Genomic DNA, 21,102 nt, shown 5'->3' on the forward strand with positions numbered 1-21,102 from the left:
ATTTGGTGTAAAATAACTGGAATGAATATCAGATGATTGAAACAGTCCTACAGTGCTAAGATGTTGCCTCACTGTATTTTCAAGTAGTTGAATGGGCCTGCGTCAGTTTCTAAAAAAAATGCATCTTTACACTTCAGTAAGTTAATATTCTTTGTTAGTATTCTTACAGAAAATAAAAAGGAAACGGTGTGTTTGTGTTATTAAGCTTGTTTAGACTTTTTGATGCGGTTTAAAAGTAAAGAATTCTTCGCAACAACAAAAAAGAGAGAATGCCGCCGCAAAATCAGTCATTTTGATCACAAAAATCACCCCCCCCCCAAAAAAAAAAAAAAAAATTGAAATCATGTAGTAACTGCCTATAATGTACTTCTTTTTTTTGGTCTGTTTTAGCCAGCCCCTCTTTCTTTTCCAAGATATTTATTCCAGTCCAGTCTAGTGTTTGCCATGAAACAAATTGCAATAGTAACCATTCAATAGTACACATTCCAAGTGGAACATACTTTATATTAAGTGGAACATACTTTTTTTTCAAGGTCATGGGTATCAGATTTTCCATACATTTTGTCATTGGGAGTACTAGAAGGGAATGGGTTAAAATTGATGTCAAATTGAAACTAGTTTGTGTACTTAGACGTTGGTCTTGCTCCTGTCTCAACTGTTCTTTTTATTCCTTAGGTAATTTCTTCAATATTTTAACTGATCTAAGGTAAGCATGGCTCATTTAATGCATTCTCTCAAGTCCAATCTTAGACGCAAGGCAGTCAAATCAGTGTCCAGTTTGCTACAAGGTATTGAGGAGGGTAACTTTAGAGATCTGACTGATGACCACACTGTACATGATGTAGATCATGTTGTAAACTGTGAAAGTGATGACATTATGTATGACTGGGACAGTGATGGAGACGACCCTTTTGATCATACACCTGACCTTGGTGATAGTTTGGTGAATTGGGCTTTGGAGTTTAATGTAACCATGGTAGCACTCACTGCCTTGTTATCCATCCTACATTTTCACCACCCTAATTTGCCCAGACATGGAAGGATTCTCCTCAAAACTGTCACCAACTACAAAATCCTACCTGTAGCAGGAGGTGCCTTCTTTTACTTTGGTGTTTTAAATGCTATAACAAGCCTTCTTGAAAATGTATGGATGAAACTCCCTAGTAAGCATTGCCTGCAGTTACAGTTGAACTTTGATGGACTCCCATCGTTTAAGAGCAATAACCAGCAACTCTGGCCCATTCTAGGCATATTGAAGGATGTAGGTAAATGTCCCTTTGTGATAGGCATTTTTGGAGGGGATTGCAAACCCAAATCACTCACAGAGTATTTGAATGACCTGGTGAGTGAGTTGATTAGTCTTCAGTCTGGGTTTTGGTTCAAAGGAAAGATGTTTTTTCTGCAGGTCTGTTCTGTCGTGTGTAATGCTCCAGCCCGGGCATTTGTTACAGGTATTAAGGGTCATACAGGCTATTCTGCATGTGATAAATGTGTATAAACTGGTGTGTATATAGGCAATCGCATGACTTATCCACAGACTGACTCCACCGCAAGAACAGATGTTGGTTTCAGGCAAATGTTGGATGAGGAACATCATGTTGCACAGTCCCCTCTGACTAAACTTGACATTGACATGGTACTTAATTTTCCACATGACTACATGCACTTGGTTTGTCTTGGGGTGGTTTGCCGATTATTTGACCTGTGGTGCAGTGGGCCATTGCCAACTAGGCTGTCCAGTCAGATGGTTAAATTATTGTCTAGGAACCTAGTGCAGTTGAAGAATAGCATTCCATGTGAGTTCTCAAGGAAGCCAAGAGCTTTTGAGGAAAGGGGGAGGTGGAAGGCTACGGAGTTACGACAGTTCCTATTGTATACAGGCCCTGTTGTTCTCCATGATGTTCTGGCGGCTCCTGTATATCAAAACTTCATGCTGTTATCGGTTGCTATTTTCATACTGGCCAATCCTGAGGTGGATGTAGGGATGTGTGACTGTGCGAAGAACCTCCTTGTGTCATTTGTCGAACATTTTGGCAGACTTTATGGTGAGGGCTTTCTGGTGTATAATTTGCATGGCCTAGTTCATTTAAGCGATGATGTTAAACGGCATGGATGTGTTGAGGTGATATCTGGGTTCCCTTCTGAAAATTTTCTTGGTGAGATTAAGCGCATGGTGAGGGGTCCAAATTTCCCAGTTGCCCAGGTTGTCCGTCGCTTGTCTGAGCACACCAATAACAGAGTCCATAAAGGTCATGTGAAAGCTGGAGCTGTGTTAAAGGTCCCATGGCATGAAATTTTCACTTTCTGAGGTTTTTTAATGTTAAAATGAGTTCCTCTGACCTTCTTAAGTCACCCCAGTGGCTAGAAATTTCATAATGTGTAAACCAAACTATGCCCAACATTTGAGAATGGCGCGTCAAAACGGCGCGTTGATAAGCTCTTCCCTTTACTACGTCAGCAAGGGAGATGATCCCCACGCCCCCCCTCTGGATTCCCACCCACTGTATGGATTGCCCACCTAGTTGTAGTGAGGAGACCATAGAGGACACAACAACATGGCATCACCTAAGCGAGCGAAACATGGAAATTGCGCTGTACATGGATGTGACAACACAGAAAAGAGTCTGTTTTTACTGCCGACAGGAGAGCCCCTGAAGACGCAGTGGCTTAATTTTATTTACTTCAATAATACGCCGTCGAGTCTACCTAAGACGGTGTATGTTTGTCGGAAGCATTTTCCTAAGGAATGTTTCCACAACTTGGGACAGTACAGGGCAGGTTTTGCACATCAGCTGTCACTGAAGCCTGGGTCCGTACCAAGCATCCCTGCCGCATCAGCAACAAACACCGAACAAGTAAGTGTATAACTGGTCATTTTGCTGTGTTTTAAAATCAGTGCGTTAGCCTAGCAATGGCTACATTAGCTGTGCAGCTAACCGCTTCCTGCAGTTAGCCAGGTAATCTGCGCTACAAAACTAAAGAGCATGCAGCATGCTCCATTAAACTGAGTTTAGTCTGGAAATTGACTGTAACTTATGAGCTTATGTTTGATTATTGCTCCGCAATGCATGTCTTCTGTTGGATAAGCAATATGTTGCTGTAGTTGCTGCTTCTATCCTCTTTGGTTATGGAGTGCGTGTTCAAGCCTAGGGTATTATACGTTCGTAAACTACCACTCCGAACACTCTCACTCTCTGTTCTCTGTGTCACGTTGAGTTTACGAAAGGAGTCCGAGGGAGAACGGGGTTTTGTCTTAGCAGCGTGGCTACAGGCGCTGATAGCAGCGAGTATGTGTGTGCGCAGCTTGGTCAAGCCCCTCCCCCTCCCCCCATGGCCCGCCCCCACCCTCTACCCTTCCTCGCCTCCTGCTTCTCATTAGCAAAACGACGCACTGGGAAAAGCGCTGAAATGGGGCTTTCTCTCAGGAGGCTATATTTACGTGCCGAGGGTTCATTTCGAGAAAGGCTGCGGATATAACATCCGGAAGCCTCCACGAGCCCGTTTAAAGCATCAACAAACCACCATGCCATGGGACCTTTAAAGAAAGAGTATGTCGGTGGACCCGTACCACAGGGTGTTGGAGCAGGAATACAGGAGTTTAAAGAATTGCACATGGACCAGTTTTGTGTTAAAATTACAGAGGGTGATAATTGTATTAAAATAGGCAATGACATTGATTTGCTTCAAAATATCCTATTGCTTGAAGGTAATATGCATTTGGTGTACTATCAGTTCCATGCTGTTGAGACATTCTACACATACCCCTTCAGTTCATCTACCCTGGGTGTGTTTCTGCTTTCACAGTTGTCCAGGACTTTGAAGTGTGTTAAAGTAAATGATGGCCTTTGTAAATATGTCCTCCTTCCCTTCAAAAACAAGCATGTGGGGATGCCTTTGTTGCATTTGCAGCAGGCTTTAAAGGGATCCCTGGCTAGTAAGACATATTGGCCTAAAATTTACCTTTGGGTCATTGCATGTGAAATCAGACACTTCGGGGCCCGACGGGCACAGATTTTAATGAAACTTGTATGCATTTTTGTGACCAGCTAGAACCCCAGAACAGTATTTGCACAAATCGGGCACCAACATTAATATTGGTGCCAGATTTCTGCAAATACAGTTCAGGGGTTCTACCTTGTCACTAAAAAGGCATACCAAGTTGCACTAAAATCCATGCTGGTCGGCCCCCAAAGTGTCCGATTTCACACGGAATAACACCTTTGTTAGATGCGTCAATGTGATTTAAAGGTCCAGTATGTAATTTTCTTGGTAGTCTTTCTATTTGAATCGGCCCGTTTACAAATGCCATCTTTTTCATGAATACTTACTACCACTACCATTGGTAAGTATTCATTATGGCTTGGAAATGTACGCTTTACATACATGAATAGGTGGATCCTCTCTATGTAATACGGCATTTTGACACTGAATAAAAACTTGAAGGACAATACTGGCCAATTTCAACATGCAGTTGTATTGCTCGTGCTACCCCTGACTTGTCAGTAGCCGAAGATGCAACTTTTTTTTTTTTTGCTCAGCCCTTAAATGTCAACAAGCCATGCCCCATCTGAAATCCCCAGGATCTCGGAAAGGGCTGTACAAAAAATGGTGCGTCGTCGGGTACTGATAAGCCAAGGGTAACATGCGTGAGCAATGCAACTGCATGTTGAAATTGGCTGGAACTCTCCTTTAACAGAAATGGATTCCTTTACCATGAAAACATGAATATACACCATTCATGGAACACCATTTTAAATAAATCAGTTCTATAACATGCAACAATGATTTCATGTCTTAACACATGTCTGTCTTCTGCTTATTTCTGGCCTGTTTGTCTATGTCGTTGTTGAGAATCTGGGTTATTTGACTTGACTAATTTTCTTGTAGAATGTATCATGTGGTGGAGTTCATGGAGACTTGTGAGGTTGAGGTGATGCCAGCCAACTGGCTCAGCGGGAACAAGTGTTTCTGGCCTCCAAGTAAATCCATAGTTGCATCTCACAAAGCTGCGAGAAATCGAGATCAACCCACTTCTCTTTGGAGCCTCTACAATATTCGTGTGCTTTATTCTCATGGTAAAGTATAGCTTTAAAGGTGGGGTAGAAGATGTTTTTCTGGAACATTTTATCATACGTCACACACCATAAGTCACAAGCAGTGACTGCTGGAAATCCTCTTCGCCCATATTGCAACCAGTAAATTGGAAAGGTGTGTCTCAAAAACTAATCATATTGAGCTAGTCAGTCAAAATGCTTGGATCCTGACGCGTCCATCAGACTTGTATCTTGCTTCTCTCTTCCCCTCTGCACTCCTGTAGGCTATTTTGGAGGTGTGGTCTGAAGAAAGGGCAGGGTTGTATATTTTCAAAATTTAGCTTGCTGGAACAGTTTTTTTTCCTTCAAAGATGTCCTACCCTACCTTAACATTGATTATTAATGTTTTCTTGCCCAAATTGCCAACCTAATCTGTCTACCTGAAACTGTATAGATCTGTATTGTCTTGTATTTATGTTAAACAGAATCATATGAACATGCCATGACCAAGCTTCCAGATGCCACCGAAATGTCAGATCTTCAGACTGAAGAGGAGGATGCAAATATTCCAGAATATTTGAGAAGAAAAAATAGGTAATGGGTCATCCAGAAATTCAGAACTGAGTGGTTAAGAATGTCAATGGGGTCATCCCTATAGTCCCCAGGTTCTATGTTCTCTGGTCAATTTTGAAAATCAGGTTAGGGATCGGTTTTGGTCTAGGCACAGTTAAATATTCTCTGGCGCTCACATAGAAATTAACTCTCATAGCGTGAAACTTTCAAGCTGCGGGATTGTGAACTAAAGGCGGGCCAGGGTGACATTGGTATGATAACTTGTGTAGCACTTTGTATGTTCATGTAAAACTGATTGGTTCTTTATTGTGATTGGCTGATTCGGCGTTCCAAGCTGTTGTAAATCGAGTACAGTGTGTGGGATGTCATAGAATTCTAAATCATTACCCATTGAAGAAGCATCTGGTGTAGCCTGGTAACCACTTCCCAGTTCTAGATAACAGTTCAACCGTTTTAGATAAACAATGAGCCACTTGAATCTGTGTTTGAGCTGTATTTAGAACAGCTAAGGGGAGTTTTACAGCACTTCCTGCCGTGGTACAACCCCCTTAGCCAGTCTATATCCAGCACAAACCCACAGCCTCTCGTGGCTTATTGCTAATTGAATGTGGGTAGACTGCTATTATGCAAACACCAGATAAAACCAGTTTCTAATTCTGCATGATCTTTCACATAAGAGGCTGCAAAAGAATCGACACTGATGAAGAAGCTCCTGCATGTAGTCCAGCAGCCCGCAAGAAGTCCTACACACAGCTTGTGAATGCTCCACAGATCACAGCCCCTGAAGGTAAGGCTTGTAACATATAACTAAATCATTCATAATTCTTGACATGACGGCTGTGAATTTTGCACAATTAGTCAAGTATCTTTATAGATACTTGAAATGAGGAAATGCGTGCTCAGTATCCTACTTTTCTGCTGCCATGTTTTACTGTTCATTTTAGTCTCTTAGCATGACACTGTACAGCACTTTAACCAGTTTTCACTGTTTGTAAATGCGCTTTGCAAGTTAAACTTAATAATCAATCTAATGTAAATGTCATAGCCATATTTGGAGAAAATTTGGCATCTTCCTCAGCAGTCACCACGCATTGGTCCCCTGAAGCTCCTACATGTTCTCCACCAGCCCGCAAGAAGCCGCACACACAGCTTGTGAATGCTCCCCACATCAAAGCCCCTGAAGGTATGGCCTGTGACATATTACCGGTACCAAGTTATTCATAATTCTTGACATTATGGCTGTGATCAGTGCTCAGTATCCTATTTTTCTGCTGCCATGTTTTATTGCTCATTTTAGTGTCTTAGTATGACACTGTACTAGCCTGGCTAAAGCCATCCCCTTTCTGCTTCTTTCCATTCGCAGTATAGGGTCTGGATACACAGTGCTGGGAGGGGTTTGCTCATGTAGCCAGACTACCGGGCCAATAAGCGAACGGGGCAGGTTCGGGGGAGGGCACTAATGGCGATGATGCCAAATGATGTCGGGCACATACGTCATGGGCAACTGTCAGCGATTGAGTGAGAGCAGGTCCAATCGTTTCAAACCAGAGCCGGGTTCATTCCTCCCACCTAACAATCGCTTCAGGGCACTGTGTATCCAGACCCTATACTGCGAATGGAAAGAAGCAGAAAGGGGATGGCTTTAGCCAGGCTAACACTGTACAGCACTTTGGCTAGTTTCCACTGTTTGTGAATGTGCTTTTTAAATTCAACTTACTAATGAATCTAATGCAAATGTCAATATAGCCCTATTAGGAGAAAAATTGCCATCTTCCTCTATCACCACACCTTGGTCCCCTGTGGTCCCCACACCACCTTGGAATCCGCCTCGGAGGCCCTCAGATTCCACTGCAGACCTTGTAAGATCTTTTCAAAGATGGTGTAGCGAGAATCGCGTGTGGGTGGAGCACAGAGGACGGCAGGACAGAGATCAGGTTTGACTATCGGCTTTATTGCCACACTTTTCAGGGTTACAATAATGTTCAACTAGCGAGAGAGACACATACACACACACAGCGTCTCGTCCGGGGATGATCTCCTCTGCTCTCGCTCTCCCTCCTTAAATAGGGCGGTTTACTGGGGAGAACACACAAAACACAGGTTAATGACACTCAGGTGAAGCGATTCTGCCACTTACCTTCCCCAACTCCGCCCTCCTGTCACAGACCGGTGCTTGACCACGCCCCCGCTGCCACAGATGGTTAAAAGAAAATATGTTGGCTTTGAATCTGTCTGGAACACTAAATACAAATGTAATGAGGGTCTATACAATTCTGATGCCCATTTTCTTTTGTTTTTCCCAAGATCCCTCCACGAGAACAGCATTTGGATCACTCCATGACACCAGAACATGGCCGGGTTTCTGTAGAGGCTATGCCTACGTGTATGTATTTTACAAAGGTGGACAGTAAACAGCAATGCACTTATATTGTGTATAAATGATGTGTTCTACCAACACTTTTATTTTTGTCTTATTTTGCAGCCCTTCTGAGGGAGATTCTTATCCAGTTGACTGCTATCCGAGAGCAGCAAATGCTCATTTTTGTTCATCTCCAGTCACACTCCACCGGTCGTCCAGTTTCTGAAGCTCTGCCTGATGTGTTACACTGTCGACTGCCACTTTCTTCCCAGGAAGACCTTCAGAATCTGTAGGTCCTCTTGAAGAACCCCGAAGAGAAAAGAAATTTGGTGAGCAAACGATAAAAAAAAAACATGAAATGCAGTTGGCAGGAAATGTTTTGGCAGTCGTGGCCTAATTGGTTAAGGAGTTGGTCTTTGGATCAGATGGTTGCAGGTTGGGATCCCACCCTGACCAATGGAAGGTGTATACCGACACCTTCATGCATGGTTGAAGTGCCCTTGAGCAAGGCACCTAACCAGTGTTGGGCACGTTACTTTCAAAAAGTAATTAGTTATAGTTACTAGTTACTTTTCCCAAAAAGTAACTGAGTTAGTAACGGAGTTACTTTGTCATAAAAGTAACTAATTACCAGGGAAAGTAATTATTCCGTTACATTTTGTTCCCCCCCCCCCCCAAAAAAAAAAAAAAATCAAATTCAATTAGTGTAATCATAATAAAAGTGAATGTTAAATGTGTTTAATGACTGAAATGGACACTTAACAGAACCAGTTAGTAACATTATCTACACTATATTAATATTTTTGTGGGACAATGTGAGATAAGACATCTATCAAATGTAATATATTTTTGCAGTTATTAAAATTATGTTACTAATTACTGGCCACTGACGAGGACAAACGCTTTGTTCCTCGACATAATGTGCATTGCACGTAAACACTCTTGCCTTTTATTTCAAGTAATGAAAAGTAATGCTGTATTTCCAGTGTGAAGGCGCAGTGCTGGGCTGACCGCTCGCCATCGCTGGGTCTTCCGATTGAAAGAGCGCGCAGTAGTGCAGTAGGCGTGGCCTACCTACATATGTTGTCCAAATCTACTCTAATTGGCTTACTGTGCCGTTGTCTCGTGTCTCCCCGCCCCACACGAAAGCAGAGTAAAGAAAGGCTGAACGAGCAGCGTGCCAGATGAAAACAGCTTTAATAAAGTAACGCATAGTTTTTTATTGTAAGTAACGGGAACGGCGTTATAACGATGTAAAAAGTAATTAGTTAGATTACTCGTTACTAAAAAAAGTAACGCCGTTAGTAACGCCGTTTATTCTAACGCCGTTATTCCCATCACTGCACCTAACGTTGCTTCAGGGACTGTAACCAATATCCTGTAAAAGTGTAATGTGATGTAGTAATTGGTGATATGCATACACTTCTTTCAGACAGTACATCTGGGAATTGTGGGGGGATTGACTGTGAAGGAGACCGTTTGGCGCATAATGAAGAGGACAGTAACCACATCTCTGGTGAAAGGACTGAACTGGAGTGGCGCGAATGGCAAGCCAGCATTCAAAAACTTGGCTTTGAAGCTTGTTGTTCTGGGTAAGTTTTAGCTTTGTCACTTAAACAAATTGGTTTGGATGTATGGGCTATAAAAATATGTGAAGTTCTTTGCACTAAATCACTGTCACATAAGGGTGATCTGACCAGTTTTAATATATCCTCTGCATTAAGTGATGTACAGTTGCTGACACTGGAGTGAAAGTTGCACAGTTGCACTTCTGCATGAATGGTCATGTATTTCTGTCCCCCCCCCCCCCCCCCCCCCCCCCCGATGCTGTCAGAAGAAATGTGCTGACAAAAGATGCTTCAGACAAACAAATCGAACAGTTGATCACCCGCTGGCTCCAGCTAGCAGCGGACAGAGATAGAGGAAGGAGTCAAAGGGCTCAAAGGGGTCGTCAGGCTTCCTAAAGGCATTGTGTTTGTTACACATTTTTAAAGGGTTTGTGTGGTGTGGTTTGTGTGGTGTGGTTTGTGTGTGTGATTTTACAGTTTATTCACATGAATGGAAATGTTTTTTTGAAGTTTCAATTTGATATCTTTTAGTTTGAAATTTTACCCTGTTAACCTGTAGTATCTCCCAATGGCAAAATGCATTCGAAATCTGTTACGACCTCCCCTTTGGTTTTTCATATTTTTGTGATTTATTTTTTTTATTTTTTATTTTTCTGCAACACCCAGTAACATGGTGGCAATCTGACCGCCAATCTGTCGATACACACACTGAAAGGGCATACATTTATGAGTTTTGTATTTGGAATTGTATGTATAATAATTGCATTAAGGAAATAAACTGACTGCTGTTGACCCTGTTTGTAATTTTTTTTTAAGGTATTGAACACGCTTAACTAAGAAAATGACTTAAGCTTGAACGTCTCTTATAGACTGGTACCAAAATTCAAAAAAGTGCTTATTTAAGGAGTTAAAGGCATTTTTGAGACAAAGTCGGCAAACAGTCTTATTTTGTCAATTTGGGTGTGCCGAATTCAAATCTGCAATATGCCGAGCTCTATCTGACCTCTGTTGACCTCTAGAGGTCATTGAACTTTGGGCCTGTAAACGTCTCAGCTGAACCCAGTTTCTCAGCTTTCTAAGGAATGAAATGTACTAAAATGATTAATGAAGTTAGCAAATGGCCTTGTTTGTTAAATGTTTGGGTGCTGAATTCATTTTTCATTTGTAAAACGACATATGACCTCTGATAACCTCAAGGTCATTAAACTTGGCCTATAGGCCTATGCATTTAACGGCATTTTTAAACTGACTTTACTCCCCCAAAAAGAATATGAACAGACAAAAAACAAATAGAAAGGAACAAATACAACATTAAATGCCAGTCCATGTACATGTGACTTACTTTTCACAATGAGAATGCCTCGGCGATCACCTTACATAACATTGCATTACATTTAGCGGTTATTGTTTATACAAAGCTACTGAAAAAAGGACAGATTCAGCAGCATACAAAATGTGGGGGCATACAGGGTATACAGGTTAATCAGGGTTAGTATATATGAGAGGTTTTTTCTTTGTTGTTTGTTTTTTGTTTTAAACGGGGTAAAGCCTTTACAAAAAACAAACAACAAAGAAAAAAACTCTCATATATACTAACCCTGATTAACCTGTATACCCTGTATGCCCCCACATTTTGTATGCTGCTGAATCTGTCCTTTTTTCAGTCCAATATTGCAGATTTGAATTCGGCACACCCAAATTGACAAAATAAGACTGTTTGCCGACTTTGTCTCAAAAATGCCTTTGGGTGTCACAATCAGGGGCGATTCTAGCATCTGATCTTTGGGGGTGCTTAGCCCCCAGAGCTGACAGAGGCACCTGGCTTGAACGACAGTGTTTCCACGTTTATTCCGCATTTAGACTAGACTTAACTAGACAAGAAGACTAGACTTATGCAATGTTTTAACAGAAGCTGACCCAATAAACTATGATATCTACACATTTACAACCACTGACACAAATATTTACGTTATATTTTTAACTAAACAAGACCTACTACTGCATTTGTAATGTTGGAGCTATTCATTTTGAACAGTGGTAATTGTTAATTAATGTGTTATTGTGTATTGTGTAATAATAGTGTGTATTATTATGATTTTACATTAGTATACATTAGTAAACGCTATGTTACATTAAATAAAATTGACTAACACACGGTGGTCTAGCACCGTAGCACTTGTACTCTGCACAGAAGTATCTCGATATGGATGATAAATGTCGTTTTTATCATTCTGTTCATAGACCAGGGAACATCAATATTGCATTATGCATATTATTGTGTTGTGTTTAACAATTGTAACTCCAGTCCGTACCTTCACATCTCGCTATGCCAGTAATACTGAGGTGCTACTTCGAGTTCCTCATCGGCGTGGAATCCAGTTAAAAAAACCCACCATGTCGTAGCAAGCGCTCGTGCGGACAGGCAACCCAATCAGAGGGGACGCAAGGAGGAGAGGGATTTTACTGGTCATAGCACTATCATGTAACAGGTGAATTCAAGAACACACACACGCCCGCGTACACATTCATTGCGCAGTGCGCAAGGGCACTTATTTCTGAAAATTACGTCCAAAAGCAGTGTTTTTGATGGTGCTGAGCTAGGGGGTGCTGAGCTCGTTTTTGGGGGTGCTTGAGCACCCCCAAAAATACGCTAAACATGCCCCTGGATGGATGTATTTGTACTAACATGATGTTTTTGGGGAGACGACAAAACACTTTACTTGAAAATAATGAAAATGTGCTTCCTGTATCTCTGAGTAAAAGAAACAGGTGATCCACAAATTACAGTGATCTGTTTTAGTCTTTTTTTTTTTTTTGACACCACAAGCAGGTTTTATGGATCTCTCATCAGATTATTTGCAAAGTAAAGTTAGGAACTTAGTGACAGTAAACATCTTTTGTTGCTCAGTTATTTTCCACAAGTTATTGAATGACCCTTAATGACGAAGAGTAGACGTAAGTTTCATTTTGTGTTTTACTTGCTTCATAGGTTTGTTTTTACTGATGCACCTTTCTTTCATTTCTTGCTTTCTGATAATGTTCCGGGAAAAATTCAGGCAACTTGCAAAACAAGAAATACAGCAAGCTTAGAATTACATTCAAGAGTACTCATTTAATTTATTATATATTTATATATACGGTATATATATGAGAGAGAGAGAGAGAGAGCTCCAACCTTAGCATTTGCTTTGCACATGAATTTTTTAACCTAACACGCATCAAAGCAGTGATTAAAAACCGAGCTTTGAGACGCGTCAGTTGTCAAACATTATGTCAATATGAAACCTCCATTTTATCTTCGACGTCTGAGGAAATGTTATACTTGCATCGAATTCATATCAGGGAGTTCTTCCTTGTTGCCATTGTCTCTGACATGCTCCTTAGAGATAAAGTCAAATGTAACTTTGTGACAATGTTCATTGTTAAAAGCACTATAGAAATAAAACTGAATGGATGTACTTTCTCGAGCTCTGAGGAAATGAACCAACAGATACAGTAACTACAGTGATTTGTTGTTTTTCACCTTTCTGAATAATTTTATTTTTATATATTTTGTGTCAGGGCGGCACGGTGGTGTAGTGGTTAGCGCTGTCGCCTCACAGCAAGAAGGTCCTGTGTTCGAGCCCCGGGGCCGGCGAGGGCCTTTCTGTGCGGAGTTTGCATGTTCTCCCCGTGTCCGCGTGGGTTTCCTCCGGGTGCTCCGGTTTCCCCCACAGTCCAAAGACATGCAGGTTAGGTTAACTGGTGACTCTAAATTGACCGTAGGTGTGAATGTGAGTGTGAATGGTTGTCTGTGTCTATGTGTCAGCCCTGTGATGACCTGGCGACTTGTCCAGGGTGTACCCCGCCTTTCGCCCGTAGTCAGCTGGGATAGGCTTCAGCTTGCCTGCGACCCTGTAGAAGGATAAAGCGGCTAGAGATAATGAGATGAGATGAGATATTTTGTGTCAGTTGCTCTTCATAAATTATTTAATTTTGTATTTGTATTTGTAATTTTGTATTTTGCTGTGTTTGTTTTTTTACACTAATAGGTTTTATGCATGTCTAATCAGATTATTTACAAAGGAAGGTTCGGAAACTAATGGCATTTAACATATTTCATTGCTCAGCATTCCTTCACAGGTTGTTGAACCATTTTTAATGACTAACAGTTGCTGTCAGTTGTATAACCTGTTTGGACTTGTTTTATCATTTAGTTTTTACTCATGCACCTTTCTTTCATTTATTGCTAAATAGTGCCGCCATTGTACCGTATGTATTCATATACCTCCTGTTAATGTTTTTCATAATGTGATAATGTACAAAATGCGTGTTTGTCAGACATACATACATACAAGGGCAAGGAGTTTCTATTTGTCATTTCAACCATATATAGTTGGTACAGTACACAGTTAAAATGAAACTACCGGTATGTTTCTCCAGGACTATGGTGTTTATTTGTTGGATCTCCATTAGCTGTGGCTATGCCACAGCTATTCTTCTTGGGGTCCACTATTCAATAAAAATCATCTCCACAAAATTATATAATTAAAAATTACAAATGAAGCTTAAACAAGACAATCAGGACAACAACAAACACATTACTATATATATGGAAACAAAAGACATTAAGTCACACAATTAATCTTACACAATTTACAATTAATGTGTGAAAAAATATAAACCATCTTAACCATTATTCTTTCCTAAAAATATCTTAACTTGTTTTTTAAAAATGGCTTTAGAACTTATTTCAGTTATAAAAGTTGGCATCCTGTTCCATGCAGTGATTGTTCTGTATCCCACTGTCCGTTGTAGGGCATTAGTATTAGCACGAGGTACTACAAATGTCCCTGTCGTTGCAGACCTTGTATTATAGATATGGGTGTTAGAAGTTTTACAGAATATACTATATTGTTTCAGTGGGGTTTTATTATTTAAAATTGCCCATGTTGAGATCAATAAAGAGGCCCTAAGTTTATCCTCAACTTTTAGCCAGTGTAAACAAGAGTGCATGTCCATGATGCTAGTGTACTGTGGGCATTTGAGAATTAGCCTTGCTGCCTTGTTCTGTACTACCTGAAGTTTGGCTAGATGTGTTCTAGATGCATTGGACCATACTACTGTATGTTACAATACTCCATCTGACTCAGAACCAAGGCGCTAATCATTTTTTTCATTAATTCTTGCGTAATGAAATTCCTACATCTTCTAACCAATACAAGGGCACAACTCATTTTATTCACTATTTTATCTATTTGTTTTGACCAAGTCAATCTACTGTCTAAAATTACACCCAGTAACTTTGTTTCCTTTACTTGTTCAATAGGTATTTGGTTTATAGAGAGCTGAATCAAAGGGTCATCTTTTAAGGAATAATTTGATCCAAATAAAATACTTTTTGTTTTAGATATATTAAGGACAAGTTTGTTCTGTTTCACCCAACCCTCAACCTTTTGTAACACATCATTTAATGTTTCTGAGAGACCTAATGGGGACTTTGCAGACGCGTACACAGTTGTATCATCTGCATACATTGCTACCTTTGCATCTTTTATGGCAAATGGAAGGTCATTGGTGAAGATGGAAAACATTAACGGGCCCAAACAACTTCCTTGTGGTACCCCGCATTCTACCTCTACTCCATCAGAAAAACAACCATTAAAGTAAACCCTCTGAGACCTTTTGGTCAGATAGCTTTTTAACCAATTAATTGCAGATGGTTTGAAACCATAACACTGTAATTTAGAAATAAGCAATCCATGGTCAATTACGTCAAATGCTGCGGTGAAATCTAATAAAACAGCGCCACATATATTTTTGTTATCTATCTCTTGCAACCAATCGTCTGTCATTTGAGTAAGGGCTGTACAGGTAGAGTGTCCTTTCCTGTAAGCATGTTGGAACTCTGTTATCAAGTTATTTACTGTAAAATAATATTGTATTTGATTGAATACTATCTTTTCAAAAACTTTGGCAAGTGCAGGCAACAAACTTATAGGTCTACAGTTAGAGGCTGCAAATGTTGCTGTCTTGTCCTTAGGTTTGTGGAATGATTTTAGCCTCCTTCCACTCCTGTGGAAATACACCTTTCTTTAGGCTAGCATTAAAGATGTGACATATGGGAGCAGATATGCAACTTACAGTCATTCTAAGTAGCTTACCATCTATAAAATCACTGCCTGCCTGTCTATCCTTACAGCATGATTGAATCATTTTACTTACAGTGTTTTCCTCCACTTCACCAAACTCGAAGCTACTAGATTTAACCTTAATGAAATGCCTTATGTTCAGAATAGAGCTGTCATCACCCACCGATAATTGGCTCTTTCTTATTGAACCCACTTTATCAATAAAATGGTTGTTTAGATGATTGGCAATGTCTACTGATCTAGTGATAAAGCTCCCCGCATGCTCAATAAAGGTAGGTTGGGGAGATGCCTTTTTCCCTAATATACTGTTTAATGTACTCCACAGTTTTTTCCCATCATTATTGAATTTCTTTAGCTGTGACGCAAAATATTCCTTCTTTTTCCTCATATTTAGCTTAGTGACAAAATTCCTCAGTTTGCAATAATTCCTTCTGTCAAATTCACTTCTTGTATTAACTGATAGTTTCTTAGCCAGGTTCCTCTGAGACATATATTTTTTCAACTCTTCATCAACCCAAGGTGCACCAAATGTCTTCACTGTCATTTTCCTGACAGGAGCATGATAATTAATCACTGGAACAAACTTGGACATGAATGCTTGCAGTGCTGCATCTGGGTCATTTTCTTTAAAAACATTGGACCAGTCTATCTTACCAGTATCATTCACAAATGCCTCCTGAGAAAAGCTTTTGTAGGATCTTGCCAAAATGACCTTAGGCATGACTTTTGGTATGTATCCTTTCCTTGCGATGACCACAACATTGTGATCGCTGCAGCCTATTGGTTCTGATATTGCTTTGGAATATATATCCATTCTATTTATATAAATGTGATCAATGCAAGATCTAATTTCAACACCTTTATTATTAGTACCTATCCTGGTAGGCTTATGTACTACCTGTTTCAGTCCACATATATTGGCTATGGTAGTGAGCCTAAGTTTTAAGGAGCAGTTAGATGATAACCAGTCTACATTCAAATCACCTGTTAAGATGACCTCTACATTCAAGTCACATACTTTGTCCAGCATGTTACTTATATTATCCATGTAGCTGATATGTGCACTTGGTGGTCTGTAACAGCAGCCTACTAGCATATCTTTCTGATGTGGTAAAGGAACTTGCAACCACAATACCTCAACCTCTACAGGTATGATGTCTTCCCTTACTTTCACTGGAATTTGGTCTTGAACATAAAAAGCTACACCACCACCAAAACAATTTCTGTCTCTTCTATACTCATTAAAACCAGGGATGGCCATAAAGCCGTCACTAAAGGTGTGACATTAAACATCGCAGGACGACAATACAACATAAAGTGCAAGACTGCAATACTGCAGACAGGCAAATGACACAATCAAAGTCCCTTCCTATGCCATGTGAAGAAGAAGAGAAGAAGAAGCTTTATTGTCATTGTACAAGAATACAACGAAATTCCATTTGGCAGCATCTCTCTTAAAGCAGCTACATGTCACAGTCACAAGAAAATATCCCCATCCTATTTCATTATCTCTATCTGCTTTATCCTGTTCTACAGGGTCGCAGGCAAGCTGGAGCCTATCCCAGCTGACTATGGGTGAAAGGCGGGGTACACCCTGGACAAGTCGCCAGGTCATCACAGGGCTGACACATAGACACAGACAACCATTCACACTCACATTCACACCTACGGTCAATTTAGAGTCACCAGTTAACCTAACCTGCATGTCTTTGGACTGTGGGGGAAACCGGAGCACCCAGAGGAAACCCACGCAGACACGGGGAGAACATGCAAACTTCGCACAGAAAGGCCCTCGCTGACTACGGGGACAGTACTGGTTAAAGTGGTAAATAACCAACTCCTAGACTCAAATCAGGGTTTTGTCCCCTTGCCTATGTTGCTCGATTTCAGTGCAGCTTTTCATTCCATAGAACAATATATTCTCGCAGATGGACAAATGGTGTTGGATTAAAGTGAATTTAATGTCCTTAAACCCCACTTTTTTCCTTGTACAAAGCAACAATCATTATATTGATTGACCATGTGTTTTCGAACCATAAATTGTGTTTTCAAACCATCCAAAAGGCCATAAATTGATGGAAAATCAATAAGTTCAGTCGATTTTCATGGAATCTGCCAAGACTGAAGTGGAAGATCCTGAAGGGGTGTGTGACGTCATACGTGTAACAAGTATCAGTTCAGGTATCAGTTTATTTCATGTGTGCAGCAGTGGTTAGACAAGTCTTGATATGAAATCACGTTTTGGAGAGAATTCTGATAGTGATTAGGATTCTTATATGTCGGATGAAGGGGCAGATGATTATCAAGGATATTCCTGAGTAAATGGTTATCTTTTCGAGCCCCCAAGATGAGAAACTGCCAGTTCACTCAGTTCACGACAATCCCACTCACCATCGATAGCGCACCACCAGCCAGAGAGAATTGGAAACGCAGATTGGTTTGTGGATTTTTATTTTAAGCTGGCCACTGCAGAATATAGGGAAAATATTTACATGTACCTCAATAAATGCAGAAATATAATCTTTAAAACATACAATTATTCAGTGTAATTATTGAAAGAAAATATGAAGTGGGCGATAATAGGGGAATCGACAAATTGTCCAAACAGCTCCATGTTGCACGAGTGCATAGAAAATGAAAGGTCACCTGTCGCTTTTGTCACTAGTCTAGAAGTAAGCGAAGCAACAATGTAGCAACCAGACACTATGAAATATGAATGAAATTTGTTGACTTGTAGTGATGACGGGTGAAATCACCGTTGGCGATGTGAAGTAGGCAGGTTCCCAAAACTAAACTAATCTTTACTGTGAGGTGACATGATTGAGGTGACTCCCAGTTGGAGCGAAGGAGACCATTGATTGACAGATGATGCCAACATTGAGTTATAAATCAATATACAAAAGGGATACCTTTGCAACCAGAGCCTGGAATGTCCACTAGCGAACAACTGCTCGCTGCAAAACGATGGGCGATGAGCTTTATGTGTAGACACCTCTTAACGCATGCTCAAAAACGTCACTAGAAGTCAACAGATGATGTCATGGATGGAACTGGATCAATTGTGGTCTGTTATATGAGTTTGATCAAAATAAAAAAAAATGAATTAACTCTCCAGACTCTAGTAATGGAGACAGCAGGTGCTGATAAAAGAGTAATGAAGTGTATCCTGATCCGCATTTGACACACTGACACTGATGTTTGACAAAATCCATCCATCCATCCATCCATCCATCCATTATCTGTAGCCGCTTATCCTGTTCTACAGGGTCGCAGGCAAGCTGGAGTCTATTCCAGCTAACTATGGGCGAGAGGCGGGGTACACCCTGGACAATCTGACCCAGGTCATCACAGGGCTGACACAAAGACAACCAACCATTCACACTCACATTCACACCTATGGTCAATTTAGAGCCACCAGTTAGCCTAACCTGCATGTCTTTGGACTGTGGGGGAAACCGGAGCACCCAGAGGAAACCCACACGGACACGGGGAGAACATGCAAACTCCGCACAGAAAGGCCTTCATCGGCCACTGGGCTCGAACCCAGAACCTTCTTACTGTGAGGCGACAGTGCTAACCACTACACCACTGTGCCACCCTTGACAAAATCTAAAATGACAATTATCCTATATTCCTTTAATTAAGCAATTAAATGATGATTAAAATGATTGTTAAAATTACATTTGTTGATTTTTCTGTTACCACAGCAATGTGCCAAGATGAATGCTGTATTATTAATGAACGATCAATATTTTATCTCTTTGTAGCTGCATTGAATGTTGTGGAAAGTGGAACAGTATTTCGTGCAGTGGATTTTTACCTTTAGACACTGCCCCCTAGTGGTAAATTGTTAATACTGCCAGTGGGAGTTATTTTTAACTGTAAAATAATTTCGAATGATCAAAAAAGTTCATTCTCCTTATTTGTGTCTGAAACAGTCTGTCGAACATTTACTTATATTTATGTACTTAAATCATATTCAGAGTAAAATATATTGTGATTAATTCCAGGACATCAAATCTGAGATGATGGTAGCAGGGTGCATTAGGACAAACTGGCATATTCTAGCTTTGTAGATTCCTTCTGACTCAGAATTTAGTCATAAGATTGTGTCATTTTATACCATGTGGCCTCCCATCGAGTGTTAGAATCACACCAATTCAATTCAATTCAATTCAATTCAATTCAGAGTTTGGCTTTATTCGTACACTTTTTTTCCCAGCAGATTTTTTTTTTTGTTACAGAATTCTCAATGTAAATTGAGATCCCCAGTGAGCAACAGTGGCAAGGAAAAACTCCCTGAGATGACATGAGGAAGAAACCTTGAGAGGAACCAGACTCAAAAGGGAACCCATCCTCATTTGGGTGACACCAGCAAGTGCGATTATCAATCACTACAGTATACAGATGGAGAAGTGTAATGACAGAAAGGAGTAAACGTGCTGAAGTGATGGTTGCAGTGATGACAATGACCGCATCCAGGGTCCTCTGTCCAGTGAATCAAGGGTGAGACTTTTTTTTCCCGTGCAAAATTCCAATCTTTGGTCTTTCTGTGTAAGAAAGAGAACAGCGTATTACATTTTTGCCACAGTGTTTGTCAGAAGGTGTTTATTTTAAAATGAAACTTACCCTATTTTATTCAGCACCTCACCCTGAGCAGCCGTCATGTAAAATGGAGGAGGAAGTGGTTTCCAGAAGATCATACTGTTGCTTATTTGTGGGCTGTTCTGTCTCTCTCTCTCTCTCTCTCTCTCTCTCTCTTCGTGAGCTAAGCCTGAATGTTCACTCTCTCTGTGTGTTTATTTATTGATTGATTTCAATTTAGCTTTACCTTAGAGTAAACGAATTTTAAATAATTTTACAATAATAATAAAAGGAGGAGGCCCCGGGGAAGACCCAGGACATGCTGGAGGGACGATGACTCTCGGCTGGCCTGGGAACTCCTCGGTGTTCCCGAGGAGCTGGCCGAGGTGTCTGGAGAAAGGGAAGTTTAGGCTTCCATGCTCAGACTGCTGCCTTCGCAACCCGGCCCCGGATAAACGGATGAAGACGAGACAAGACGAGATAATAAAACGAAGGCAGAAGCCAATGACTGCGGATCTGTACATAAAAGACTCAGGTCGTGCTTACATGTTTTTTATTTCTCAGCCTAGCAGAAAGGTCAGGTTCCATCTGCATCTCGGAGGTTGGAGATCACTTGCCACCAGCTCTCTCTCTCTCTCTGGTGCCCATCCTGGTGCCCGGTGTCTGGTTGGAGTCTGACAACATGGGTCTCGCGGTGTATGGCCACTGTGGGGGTCCCCCACAGTTGAAGGGTCTTAGTCAGAGGACACTTTGGACATTTGCAGTGGTGCTTTTGTGGCTGGGGACTGCAGCTGACTTGGTGATTATAGGTCTGCAGCTGACTTGGTGATTATAGGTCTGCAGCTGACATGCTG

At 40.9% G+C, this 21,102-nt stretch overlaps 1 protein-coding gene across 5 annotated transcripts; it reads left to right on the forward strand.

Annotated features, from left to right (window-relative positions):
- Positions 1-4,911: 4,911 nt before the first annotated feature.
- On the forward strand, positions 4,912-9,978 carry LOC132885860 (uncharacterized). Of its 5 annotated transcripts, none has more exons than XR_009654625.1 (9): positions 4,912-5,075; positions 5,519-5,627; positions 6,284-6,393; positions 6,652-6,789; positions 7,353-7,540; positions 7,911-7,989; positions 8,089-8,294; positions 9,398-9,557; positions 9,800-9,978. XR_009654625.1 is itself a non-coding variant. In XM_060920382.1 (8 exons), the coding sequence occupies exons 1-7, from the start codon at positions 4,934-4,936 to the stop codon at positions 8,256-8,258; spliced, it is 936 nt and encodes a 311-aa protein (XP_060776365.1). In that variant the 5' UTR covers positions 4,912-4,933; the 3' UTR covers positions 8,259-8,294; positions 9,398-9,744. The 5 variants fall into 5 exon arrangements, 1 of the variants encoding a protein (XP_060776365.1); XR_009654624.1 differs by having other exon boundaries at positions 9,803-9,978; XR_009654627.1 differs by having other exon boundaries at positions 7,353-7,465; positions 9,803-9,978.
- The last annotated feature ends 11,124 nt before the right edge of the window (positions 9,979-21,102 follow it).

The sequence above is a fragment of the Neoarius graeffei genome, chromosome 5, assembly GCF_027579695.1.
Source record: "Neoarius graeffei isolate fNeoGra1 chromosome 5, fNeoGra1.pri, whole genome shotgun sequence".
NCBI lineage: Eukaryota > Metazoa > Chordata > Actinopteri > Siluriformes > Ariidae > Neoarius > Neoarius graeffei.

Coding starts and splice junctions, on each gene's coding strand:
- LOC132885860 (XM_060920382.1), top strand. CDS start 4,934: ATGCCAGCCAACTGGCTCAGCGGGAACAAGTGTTTCTGGCCTCCAAGT. Junction 5,628..6,283: donor TATTTGAGAAGAAAAAATAG/GTAATGGGTCAT, acceptor CTTTCACATAAG/AGGCTGCAAAAGAATCGACA. Junction 6,790..7,352: donor CCACATCAAAGCCCCTGAAG/GTATGGCCTGTG, acceptor ATGTCAATATAG/CCCTATTAGGAGAAAAATTG.